This window comes from Mytilus edulis, chromosome 2, assembly GCF_963676685.1.
Source record: "Mytilus edulis chromosome 2, xbMytEdul2.2, whole genome shotgun sequence".
NCBI classification, from domain to species: Eukaryota; Metazoa; Mollusca; class Bivalvia; order Mytilida; family Mytilidae; genus Mytilus; species Mytilus edulis.
Window position 1 is genome coordinate 77,205,870 of NC_092345.1, and position 13,310 is coordinate 77,219,179.

Below are 13,310 nucleotides of genomic sequence, written 5' to 3' on the forward strand. Positions count from 1 at the left end.
AATTTACAAAGCGTTTATTTTGTTTACGAATGTATACGTATAAGGATCTGATACCAGTGAGTTTTCTCGTATCTAAATTTTAAATAATTTGACTTAAAACATCAGACATACTGATATCACTTCTGGACGGATTAAGACCTGGTGTTACTGTATGTATAAGTTTTGAATGTGAAATGAGTTTCTGTTCTTAAATTATTAAAACATGAATTTAAAAACTGTATTTATGGAATATTAATGCCGGTAATCTCGATAGTCACACAGTTTTAGTAATAGTAATATAGATGGTTTTAACATATGTATACAATTGATTCGATTGACGATTTGATTGATAATCATATATTATCATATGTATGTATGCCTATCATACAAATTGCGTAATTGGAAAAGATAACGTTAACTTTCATAATGATTTAGCACATGAAATATACATAAATATATTAAATAAGTATTATATGAATGTTAATATCACACCTTAGCTTTGAATACAATAAAACTCAAAATACTTCCCAATAGTACATGCATGTGTTAACCTTAGTTGCCACAAATCAGAGATATAGAAATGTTTCCTGTAAATATTTCAAAATAATAGTGTAATTGTTTGAAAAGTGTAAAGTCGATTTTTCTGTGACAAAAATTTAAAACAAAGCAAATAAGAAGAATCGCACCTGATTTTTCCTAAAATATAAATTTACAATACAGTGTATAACATCAATGGTATGTCATCTCCCTACTTACAATTGTATGCATTAAGTATACAGAAATTAATTTTAAAGTGTTAAAAAGGTGCTATTTATACAAAATCCACAGTAAGGATTGTAGATTTTGTAGACAACAAAAAGCAAAAGTCCACGGACCATTTATGTGTTTTGTAGGCAGTGGCATCAACACAGTATATATGAAAAATCATCAAAGATAACAGGCATATCAGTTTGGTGTATTTACGTCAGTCGACGTGCGTTTTCTGAAGTTTATATTTAAATTTTCCATATTTGTCATGCTCCCTGTTACATGCAACTGGATAAAGTTACAATCGCATTATATAAACATACCAGAAGCACAAAGAATATTGAAATATCTGAACCAACTCTGTTCAATTCTTTGGATACCCTTCGTTTCATCATTATAAAAATCTCGAAAAGTATATACTTGAGTATTATCACTTAAATGTCAAATCGACCAAAATATACTTATTCATCAACGATCCTCCTTATTCTTATTGTTTATGAATAGTTCGTAGCCAATAATACCCAATCGTTCAAAATGTAATCATAATGACCAATTGAAAGATGTTTCATGTTGAGCAATATTCATTGGAACTCAAGTATTTAAAGAGTTTAAGTCCATTTAAAAGTTATATCTATTTTGTTAGTCAATGAGACAAGACAACTAGATTGACTAGAAATGTATTTCAGTCACGCTATTCTTCTGGTTCATTTTGCAGTTTTGACTGGAGCAGTTCATATAAAGAAAGGTAAGCGTACAACAATACATGTACATAAAATAAAAATAACTATTTCAATTACATTTTCTTACCTATCACAAAACATTATCGACGGAATCTATAATATTAGGAGCTTGTAGTTTGCAGTGGTTGTCGATTATTGCTGTCTGCTATAGTTTTTAGCTGTTTGTTGTTTATCATAAATCTGGCCTTTGGTTTTTTGTTTGAATTGTTTTACATATTACCTATTGTATTTTTTTCTGACTTAAATCAATTAAACTTGAAATGTATTTTGCATGCCCACTGTTATGCCCACTCCAGTCATTTATTAACCTTTCTTGATCTCATCATGAAATGAAAATCCCAGACTTTTATTGGGAACTTAGCAAGCCGTCTTCCATTTAAATTCAGTAAAAAAAACCTATTGTTTTACCAAGTGTTGTGCAAAAAAATACAATTATTGTAATGAGTCAGCTTGTCGACATAAGATATTTATTCCGTAAAATTTAGTTTTTGAAAACAATAAGATAATTGTGACTCTATAGTTGACATTTCTAAAATTGGTTTACAGTACACAACTTTTAACATTCAGCTATACCAATATAAGTTTTCTTTAGTGATTATTGAAGTAAAATTAACCTCGAAATGTATACCTTATAATAAATACGATAGAGGGCTTATATAATCGAAACAGTTCAAAAGTGTAGACAAATCTGGACAATTAATCATTGTATGCTTGTACATTGTTCAACATTAAAAATTTGCTACATTCATCACTGGACATTCAAAACTAATATCCATATTTTCATGCCAGTTTTGAAGGTGCTATAATGCTATATGTCAAAACATATATAAATATTCAAAATTTAATACCCAAGTTAAAAGCCTGATTTGAATCAAAATTCTATAAAAGTATCAACAAACACTGCTACATTCGCGAAAACTTATAAGAAATATAAGCTATGCTTCCGTGAGCTATATTTTAAAGAAATACAAACCACTTAGATTATATTGCATAATGTTGTTCGAGTTCTGTTCCCTTTTTATATTACAAACTAAATAAAAACTCTTGTACAAGGTAACTATTAAACACCAACATTAAAAGCAGGAGTCATTAAATGACATACAATATTGGTTTACTTCTGTCTGAGAAGATACAATTTAAAGACTATTTCGTTATTTTTAAATAACAATTTTTACTTCTTCGTGTTACTCTATTTGTTCAACAACTAATTGATTTCAAAAAACTTTTGTATATAAAGATTGCTCTTGTTTGTTTTTTTTTTAATTTTTGCGGGGTGCTTGTGCTATATTTTCTTTTTACTCATTCTTTTTATTTTTTTTGGTGTATCTAGTAAATTGTCCGGGGAGGAAGGAGAATCATTTTTATATATTTTTTGTAATTTTCCACTTGATGGTTATTTTTCTTCAGAAAAACTCATAAGAACTATTTATGAATTAAACTAACCTTTATTTATAAAATTCGTTAATTGTCTGCTTGTTTTCATCTAGATGAAGTAGCAGAAACCATTAATGAACTGGATAACATTCATGGAAGACAATTCCGCGAGGTAAGTTTGTTTAAATTTCTTAAACTAGCTATGATAATAATGCAGGGCTTATAATAGTAACGATTAACATCCAAACTATCTTGATCTCGTTTGAAATTAACTGATGTATTTACCAAATTAGATTATAAATTGCCTAAGAGACAGTGTGAAATTTACATGCTTATAAATGTGTTTAAAATTTTTAAACTGTTATAGTCAATAACCTCACGCAATATATCTATAGAAAAACTAGCTAACTTGAGGTTCAAGTGGACCAGAGGGTGTATGTCCCGCATTGATTGAAAAAGATATCATTTTGAGATTTTATTCTTCAAAAATGTTTAAAAGTATGGCTACACTCTGTGGTATTTCTTCACTTTGATGGCCCTGTCAAAAATCCTGGATCCGACCCGGAACTGGCTTCATCATTTGTAAAATTGGTGGCTTATACGAAAATGTTGCAATTTATGGTATATTTGATTACATTTATCACATATTACGTACCTTAAGAAGCTAGTCAGTCTCGCGAAATAGTGCGTTAATCTATAAAACTAAAACACCCGCGAAATCGACTTGACTAAAAGTATGTAACTAATATGTAGTAGGATGATTTTTTGTAAAATATTTTATGTATAGAATTTCAGAAAAGGTATCAAAATCATATTATAAAAAAAAAAGTGTATGTGCTTTGAACTATCAATTTCAAGTTTCTTCTCCACGGCGATCACTGCTTTATTATATAGACAGTCTATATATGTTATAGGAGTATAATCAAAATATACATTCAGAATAACGCAAAATAATTGTCATATCCTCGAGTAGTTATTAAAATTATTTCTAAAAGTATAAAACCGGAAGTCTTGTCTATGACTTAAGAGTCGGTCTGATGACGTAAACAATACCAGGAAGTCTTTTTTGTTTTTCTTCAAAAATAACCTAAACTGAATAATCATAAGAATGGAAGACAAATGCGACTATGAATAAGACTTATTGGAAGAGAAGCGAAACAACACAAATAGGTCTCCTCCTTTAATAGTAAATGCATTACTATTTGTATAACGCGTATTCGCGTGTTAAAGTCATACATGTATGCAGGAAATGATACTTTCTGAGATAGATTTATCACATTTTCGTTTCCTCTTTAATTTGATGCATACTTTTACAACTATATTATTGTTCAAAGGCTACCGTGACTGAGAGAAACGTATGCTATGATAGTATTTATAAGACCTACACTAAACATTCATCATTGTCTATATGTTATTCATTGTAAGTTGTCTCGCGATCGGTAGAAAAAAAAACACGAATCATTATTAATTTAGTATAACGAAAAAGACGTTAAATTTGGCTACCAATATGATTTAATATTCCACCGTCAATATCCGTTGAATCCTGTTCACGTCAATTAATAATTATTGTATGTTTTTGATCCGTAACACAGCTATTTTTTCTCATGTGTTTTAAAATACTTACTTTTGTATACTTAGTACAAAAGTGTCTTACAGATATTTTGAAGAATAGATTAAAAACCCGTTCATCGCATAGTTCGCTATATTTTTTCTCTGTATAAAACTTTTTTTCAATTTTGACATTTACTTATGCTTTGATAAGTGTGGCCTTGACAACATATCATACATTGCATTGTATAATACGATTATTTCAGATAAGTCAACACAGGCAATTACAGGATAACGACGCCACCTATATCAGAAATGATAATGCCTTTCGAAACAATCGACAACTTACCGAAAATTTACAGAGACTTGAACAGGAACCAAACATGGAGAAAAAGGGTCTCGAAGAGGGGTACAAATTTGATAAACCAACGGTATGTTTTTACTCTTTTATTCTGAGAAAAAAATAATTAGTAGTTTATATCCTAAAACATTTATTTAAAGGAGGAGGTTGAACTAATTCTATCAAAGGTTTTAAAATTAAAGGGTTATTAGATCTTCATACATTTGTTCATTTTAAATATATGATATATATAAGATAAATGGACATACCTAATGGTCTATCACTTTTTACCAACGAAGACATTACCTGTAAATCCGAGAACTTAATTTATTGCATTAAATGTAATGGTTGCCAGGAAATTTATATCGGCCAAACAGGGAACAGTGTAACAGAAAGAGTGCGCATTCATAGACAACATATAAGGCAGCCAGAATACAGAAAAATCCCCCTAAGCAAACATTTAGACGAATGTGGAGGGGGATTTTTTAAAATATTCCCATTTTATAAAATGAATATGGGTTGTGACATTACACGAGAAGTAAAGGAAAAACATTTTATTTCAAAATTTAAATCACGATTGAATGCAAACTATGCATTTTCTATTGTGTAATAATGACGCTCCATACTTCTATATATAGACTAAGTGTAATACGATTTATCTCCCTTTATATACTCAACGACAACTATGACGTTACATACCTACCGTTACATAGTTACGTTAATCATGTATAGTTTCACCTGAAGATTGTTATTTAAACATGAAAGTACTAGTGAATTAAAACTATTCATACCGGAAATGTTGGATTTTTTAGTAATCTATATATATATATATATATATATATTATTGACCTATATTAACGTTTTTTCATCTGTTAAAAATAGTACCTCATTCAATAAAATCTAATAGCTAAACGATGATTTAAGTATTGAAATCAATAGATACAATGTCCATAATATTCTAATGGTAATAACCTGTTATAATTTTAAGCCTCTACGAAGCAAAATGAAGAACCTAAAATAGAATGTAAAATATCAAAGTAAAAAGCGAACCTGGCAATATGATTTAATAAAAATGTCAATCCTTATAATGACATCAAACAGCGATGTTTGATAACCTGATGAAAAAGAAAGTTTAAACGTATACATTTGATAAGTTGTTAAGTCATTTCTGTCAAACCACTTCACAGCACATCTTATAAAAAGTAAAATAACAAACTATACCGAACTTCAAGGAAAATCAAATTGGGAAAGTAACTGAACAAATGACAAAAATTAAAAATCTCAAATACATTTAACAAAAATAAAGCATATTCCTGATTTAGTAGAAATATATCCTTTTTGTAGAAATGTGTGAATAAAACCGGGTTTAATAGATAACTCAACCTTTCACTTGTATGGCAGTAGCATATAATTCAATAAAGTTAGCCATAATGTGTGAACAATTCATTAATGGATTTTAGCTCGAGTAACTAAAAATATCGTAAATCGATTTGGGAGAGACAAAAATAAAAAATAAAAAGCAACTGAAGGAATTGTCTTAACATGCGAGAGGTCGTGTTGTCAAATGCTCAGTTTTCTGTGGAATGATTGTAGACTCAAACAAAGTAATATAAATGCATTTTTAGCTCACGTGTCCCGAAGGGCCATGTGAGCTTTTCTCATCACTTTGCGTCCGTCGTCCGGCGTCGTATGTTAACTTTTACAAAAATCTTCTCTGAAACTACTGGGCCAAATCAAACCAAACTTGGCCACAATCAAAATTGGGGTATCTAGTGTAAAAATGTGTCCGGTGACCCGGCAAACCAACAAGGTGGCCGCCATGGCTAAAAATAGAACATATCGCTTATAACTCAAAAACCAAAGCATTTAGAGCAAATCTGACATGGGGGGTAAAATTGTTTATCAGGTCAAAATCTGCCCTGAAATTTTCAGATGAATCGGACAACCTGTTGTTGGGTTGCTGCCCCTGAATTGGTAATTTTAAGGAAATTTTGCTTTTTTTGGTTATTATCTTGAATATTAATATAGATAGAGATAAACTGTAAACCAAGCTGGCCGCCATGGCTAAAAATAGAACATAGGGGTAAAATGCAGTTTTTGGCTTATAACTGAAAAACCAAAGCATTTAGAGCAAAACTGATAAGGGGTAAAATTGTTTATCATGTCACTATCTATCTGCCCTGGAATTGTCAAATGAATCGGACAACCCGTTGTCGGGTTGCTGTCCCTGAATTGGTAACTTTAAGGAAATTTTGCTGTTTTTGTTATTATCTTGAATATTTTTATAGATAGAGATAAACTATAAACAGCAATAATGTACAGCAAAGTAAGACCTAAATTTAAGTCACCTTAACCAAAATGGTCAATTGACCCCCTAAGGAGTTATTGTCCTTTACAGTCAATTTTTAACAATTTTCATAAAATTTGTAAATTTTTACTAACATTTTCCACTGAAACTACTGAGCCAAGTTTATTATAGATAGAGATAATTGTAAGCAGCAGGAATGTTCAGTAAAGTAAGATGTACAAACACATCATCATCACCAAAACACAATTTTGTCATGAATCCATCTGCTTCCTTTGTTTAATATTCACATAGACTAAGGTGAGCGACACAGGCTCTTTAGAGCCTCTAGTTTCAGAGTACTCTCTTGAGACAATAATCTGATAAAGTAAAATAATCTAAATGCACGTTGAATATAAAAGTGTAAACAAAATTGTCATACATGTAACGCAAAATGCAAGCATATGACTGTTGAGTGGCACTCATAATTTAAAGCCGTAATCGACAAAATTTGCCAAAACATTCCGAGCGTCCTTATAAAGAAATATTTTTTAAAGATCAATCAAAAAATTATAATAAAAAAAGGCTTTCGTCAGATCAGGATCTCACAGTATTTTTTAGATATAAAAAGTCTGGGTCGACAATTTTCATGTTTTATTTTTAAGCATACGGCGATGTACCCTGGTCAAACCATTTTCTGAATAGGCTTTCGGACATCAGAACAAGTCGGCACAGTAAAACAATAATAGACGATCAATTTACACTTTAAAAACATTGATTTTATTCTTATTTTTCTCACAGGATCTTGACCCTGATTCGGATTTGGCGTTTTTATTAGATGGGATGAGTATTGATGACCATGGAAATGTACATCAGGTACAATTTACTTCATAGATAATATATGTATTCAGTTCAAAGTATTCCTCATTTTATCATTCGAAAATATAAGCGTTGACCGTAGAATATATTTGATTGTATTCCACAATCCCCATTTTCTTTATTTTCTTATAAAATTTTGATATTGTTCTTTTGAGAAGAACATCAGCAACAATGTGTGATTAAAAAATTATACTTACACTCACCATTTTTTTAAAATATTTTTTATCGCGTCGTTAAAACAATTGAAGTCATCTTCAAAATAGTTTTGCTATAAAAGAAAGCAATGACGAACGTGATAAAATAGCACAGTAATCACATAATGATATTTTTGCATGTCTGCGTTGTTTCTTTATAACCATAACCATATTTATGACAATTTTTTTATTCTGTTTTAGCCCATTGGACGTCATCTCAAGGATAAAACGAGAGCCATTGCGGACAACTTTGATTACCATCCAGCCCCTCCCTCTGTAAGTGGTTTATTATACATAGTTTCAGCTTATGACAACATCTTTATGTCAATTAAACACCCCATTCTTGATAACAAATATAAAAGTTATATCTACATGTAGTGATATGATAATAAAAGAACAATATCAAGTTTATAATGACGGACAAAACATTTGAGCTGTCACTAGAAAAGATAATAAGAACGATAAGGAGAGAATGTCATCTTCGTAAAAGACAAAGAGATGTTCAAGAATTTTATAACGTGCATAGACGCGTTTCATAATGTGTTAATAAGAATCGAACCCTCGCGCTTCCTTTCCTATTATATTTTGAAAATGTATATATACTAGTCAACTAAAGAAACGATACACAAGTTTGAACTAAGTAACCATTACCGAGTATCATAAAATATAATGAATATGAAAAACTGTTGAAATTTACAATATAAAACAATCATTTAAAAATCAAATGCATATGCTTAACAAAATCAAAAAGTTCGAAAATATCGAAAATAACACTCTGTAAAAATTTTACAAATTGGGTAGTTATTAGGCTCGGTGTATTGTTTCCAATTTCGTTATAAATGAAAAAAAGCATTGCCTTGTACCGTTTCTTTTGGTGGCTGGTATACAAATATACATTAAACACAATTGAATGAATCTGAGGTCAACTTTGACTGTTGAAACAGTACTAGAATAGACAATTCCGACAAAACGATTACCATCACCGCCTTTTAGTAAGCACACCTTGTCGTATTATTAGGTATTTGACCCGTCAATTCATAGTTTGTTCATGTGATTAGATATTATATATTGCAATTGTTGTCAGCATCCTCGAGCTGCCAATGACAAAATCTTATAACAATATGAAATAAAAAATAAATCATTGCCACTTTAATCCACCCCTTGACAATTTCCCTTAATTTTCTATATTGTTGATCGACATTTAAGCGCATGCCCTAAGTTTGACCTTTATATGTATGCGATCATTTAAAATTGTTGTTCTTCATATCCTTCGAGGTTAAGTGTGACGTCCACATTGATAAACTGGTTTACATAATTGTTTAATAGTTTTCAATGTACTAGGATTATAATTTAGTACGCAAGACGCGCGTTTTGTCTACATAAGACTCATCAGTGACACTCATCAAAATAGTTATACAGCCAAACATGTAAAAAGTTGAAAAGCATTGAGGATCAAAAATTCAAAAAAAATGTGCAAAAATACGACCAAGGTTATCTTTAATTGGTATAAGAACATCCTTATTTTTTTTGAAAAATTCAAAGTTTGGTAAACAGTAAATTTTTAAAATTGACCAAATAATTGATGTTCATGTCAACACCGAAGTGCTGACTACTGGGTTAGCTTAGTCCGCCTTGGATGCAGGATTTTTTGATGACCGATACAATGATCTGTTTAATACTTCATTTGGTAAAAGATAAATAACGAACTCTGAGGAAAGTGCTAAGGGGAAAACCCGTAATAAAATGGAAAAATCAAAAGCATTGATTACAACTGACATGTTCATGACTTGGTGCAGATTTCTATTGTTGGTAAAAAAAGGTTTTATAGCAAGGTAAACCTCTCACCTATGTGCTAGCAATCAAATTCAGATATAATTACATCCATGTGTGAACAAACAGACATAATAGGTAAAAATGCAAAAAATAGAACATAACAGTCAACATTGTGTTATGATCTTAATCACTATAAAAAATATATACGTAAACAAAACAAAGAATTGACGAAGACTTAGAGAAAGACACATTTGAGGAAAAACGAAGAAAATAACCCAAACATATACCATAACACAACAACTTATTGAAGGGATGAATAAGTACAAAAGTACCCAGTACGTCAAATAGATAGTAACAAAAATAGACTAAAAATTAAAAGATAAAAATAACAAATACATTAAATAACCCAGTATTGTTTAATTCAGGTATACATAAACTCAAAGATACAAGAATTGAAGTTTTTTCCTGGCCACTATATTTTCATCTCGTAATGAATGTTAATGAAATTTTCACATGATTTAAAAGGAACCGGTAATGATATGTCCTATTAGTTCTTAAAATTTTAATGTTGGTATATATTTGTTCCTTTTTTAGGATCCATCTAAGAGAGAGTTTGGCCCAAATATTCAGTTTTGGCCGAACGAAATTGTTCCTTATGAGATCAATTCAACGTGTAGTAAGTTTATTTGATTTTAGACAATTGCAAATAAATAATTTAAGTCTTTAACGGTACATTTTATTGTATTCATTATACATGTATTGTTGATTACAAAATGAAAGAAATATATCATACAAAAGATGACATTTGTATAGCTTTTGGTCTCCTACCAAACTCAGTCAACAAGTCTCATTTTCAAACATTCAAATAACGTGTCCACCGTTAAATCTGGACATCTATACTTGCATAATTTAAATACATGGTGTACACATGATTATCAGATAAATAATTTATAAATCTATACATTGTTTGCAATAAAATCCAATTTAAGGAATCAGTTTCAACATATTTGTTTATAGTGGTTTACAACTTAATCCCTTTATACTTTGCGGATGCGAGTGCTGCCTTGCAGTGGCACCAGCCTGCTCTTTATCGAAATTTACAAGGGTGTTTTTCCCGTGCAAGATTTTTGGTTTTCTTCTAACCTTTTAACACGGGTCAGTCATTTATTGTCCCCTTCGGATGAACTACCATCATGTCCTCAAAATCATACTTGTAAATGGTGTCAAGGGAGAGCTGATAATTCAGTCCCTGAAATTGTCATTTCTTAACAATTACAAGTCTTTTACTCGCCAAAGATTAACATTTGAAACTTCTTGGCACCTCTTCCAATTTTTTAATTATGACAATGCAAGGAAAAGATATTTATTGACAATAAAAACTATAAGTCGACGAAAAACACCCATGCAAAAAAAAGTCCATGTTAACCCAGAAGCAGAACTCATGGTTCCAGATTTGTGGGCTGTTAATGTAAATTTATCGATTGTGTCTTATACCATAGTCCCACTAGGCCACGATCGTACTACAATCTGTGAAATAAATGCAAATTTGACGATTGTAGGACGATCGTGTAGATCGTAGTAAGGTCGTATCACGGTCGTGTTGATGTCTTCAAGATCGTGATGAGTGTGGCAATGCAAATTTTGAACATGTTCAAAACAGTCGTGGTGCGGTCGTGGTGGAATTAGGGGGGAGAAGAATCGTAGTGATAGCACACTAAGGTCATGGTAAGATCATAAAGATGTCTGTATCCTCGCAGCGAGAGCGTAGCGAACGCGTGTTTATATTCGGAGATATTGCTTTACGATTTCACAGCGACGTTATAACTACCTCACTACGACCATCATGTTCTCACCATGACCCAACTACGCTTTGACTACAACTATACCACGTTTACACCACGCTGTTCACGGTTCTAGCACGCACATGACGTCCTCGTCGTCATCATCTTTTAACATCTTGACTACGTTCATACTATGACCATCATACTTGTTGTCAATTTCACATAAAATAGTAAAGCTTTCCATATTTTGTGTGTCTGTATGTAACAAGGATCTCTTGTCCATTTTCTGTAACGGCTCAACCATGCTTGACACATCTGTGTCATCTCCGCTATCGTTCACTAAAAGATCGTTATTTGAGCTTGATGAATCAGCAATATTTTGTAATTTAGGCATGATTGGTCGGTCCGACTACTCTGCTATATCAGTATTCGTTACTATCAGTGGTATTTCTGTATCTACATCTACACCTAACACCACGCCCAAGTGTTCTATTAAATTTTGGTGGCATGGTTGTACTGTTTCCGAGAAATCTACGTATTAATTCGAAATAGAAGGAATGGAACAGTATTGAAATGGACCATGATGTTGACGTTATTGCTTAGAACGTTGTCAGATCGCGGTATGAACGTAGTATAATCGCGATAAAAATTTGCTATAATCACAGTAGAAGCTTGGTAAGACCGTGTTGCAATCGAATAACTCGTAATATAGTTGTAGTTTTTTTCTTTTTCGGAGTATTTTATATTCAGCTAATACTAAGTTAACTAGAATACATGAATCTTTGCTGGGAGATTATGACTAGCTCGATTTAAAAAAAAAGGAATTGTAACAACGAGTTGATCTCATCTGCTTTCTATTCATAATAATTGACTCTGAACTCAATATTTAAAAAGAAGGAAATATTAAAAGCACGGGTCAAAAAGTATCTTGTTGATTGAGCTAAGCATTCGGTGTCATATAGTAGATCAAATACTGGGAAGGGGTGGGGTTTCACGAAAAAAAATATAGACAGACTGTATGTCTGCCTTTTTTCTCTTCAGTTATTGAATGTGGATTTGAACAAGGACAAACATGTGCATTCCAAAATACTAATGGCGACGATTTCAACTGGACTTTAGAAAAATCCGTAAGTTTTGTTTAGAAGCAAATAATGAATATTTCTCTACATATAATTTGATTTTTGATGTACTGCGTCTTCTGATTGGCTGACGTTTTTTTGTTTATCAACTCATTGACATAATTTAGTCATGTGACCATAACGTCATCAACTTTTTTTCATGGTTTACTCTGGTTTAAAATGGAATTAAGAATTAAAGTATAAGAAATAGCTTTAACATTTTATTTGTCTATTCGAATAACATAAAAATCGTGGTGCACACCTTAATTAACATGCTACGCGGGTTATTCAGTGTGCACCACAGTTTTTATGTTATTTTTTCATAGACAGAAAGATATATTACAGTTATTCCTTTATTATATCACATCGTTCTGCTATTAGATTTGTGATCGTCATTGTGTCATTAATGTACAACAACTGCTAATTTTTACTGAAATTGGACATTCTTAGTTTATTTTTTGGTTTAAACATATTTAATTATAGTGGATTGGGAAACAAGTTTTGCAACTTATATTAATCCCTTTCCACTTTGCGGGTGCGAGTGCTGCCCTGT

The 13,310-nt window shown here is 31.3% G+C and overlaps 1 protein-coding gene across 1 annotated transcript in view; it reads left to right on the forward strand.

Moving 5' to 3' along the window:
• The first annotated feature begins 1,350 nt into the window (after window positions 1-1,350).
• LOC139513015 (MAM and LDL-receptor class A domain-containing protein 1-like) overlaps window positions 1,351-13,310 on the forward strand; it is a 34,754-nt gene continuing 22,794 nt past the window's right edge. The window contains exons 1-7 of the mRNA XM_071301076.1: window positions 1,351-1,471; window positions 2,954-3,012; window positions 4,655-4,819; window positions 7,814-7,888; window positions 8,287-8,361; window positions 10,453-10,534; window positions 12,681-12,766. Coding sequence (XP_071157177.1) covers window positions 1,402-1,471; window positions 2,954-3,012; window positions 4,655-4,819; window positions 7,814-7,888; window positions 8,287-8,361; window positions 10,453-10,534; window positions 12,681-12,766 — 612 coding nt within the window. The 5' untranslated portion in view covers window positions 1,351-1,401. The remainder of the gene's footprint in view (window positions 1,472-2,953; window positions 3,013-4,654; window positions 4,820-7,813; window positions 7,889-8,286; window positions 8,362-10,452; window positions 10,535-12,680; window positions 12,767-13,310) is intronic.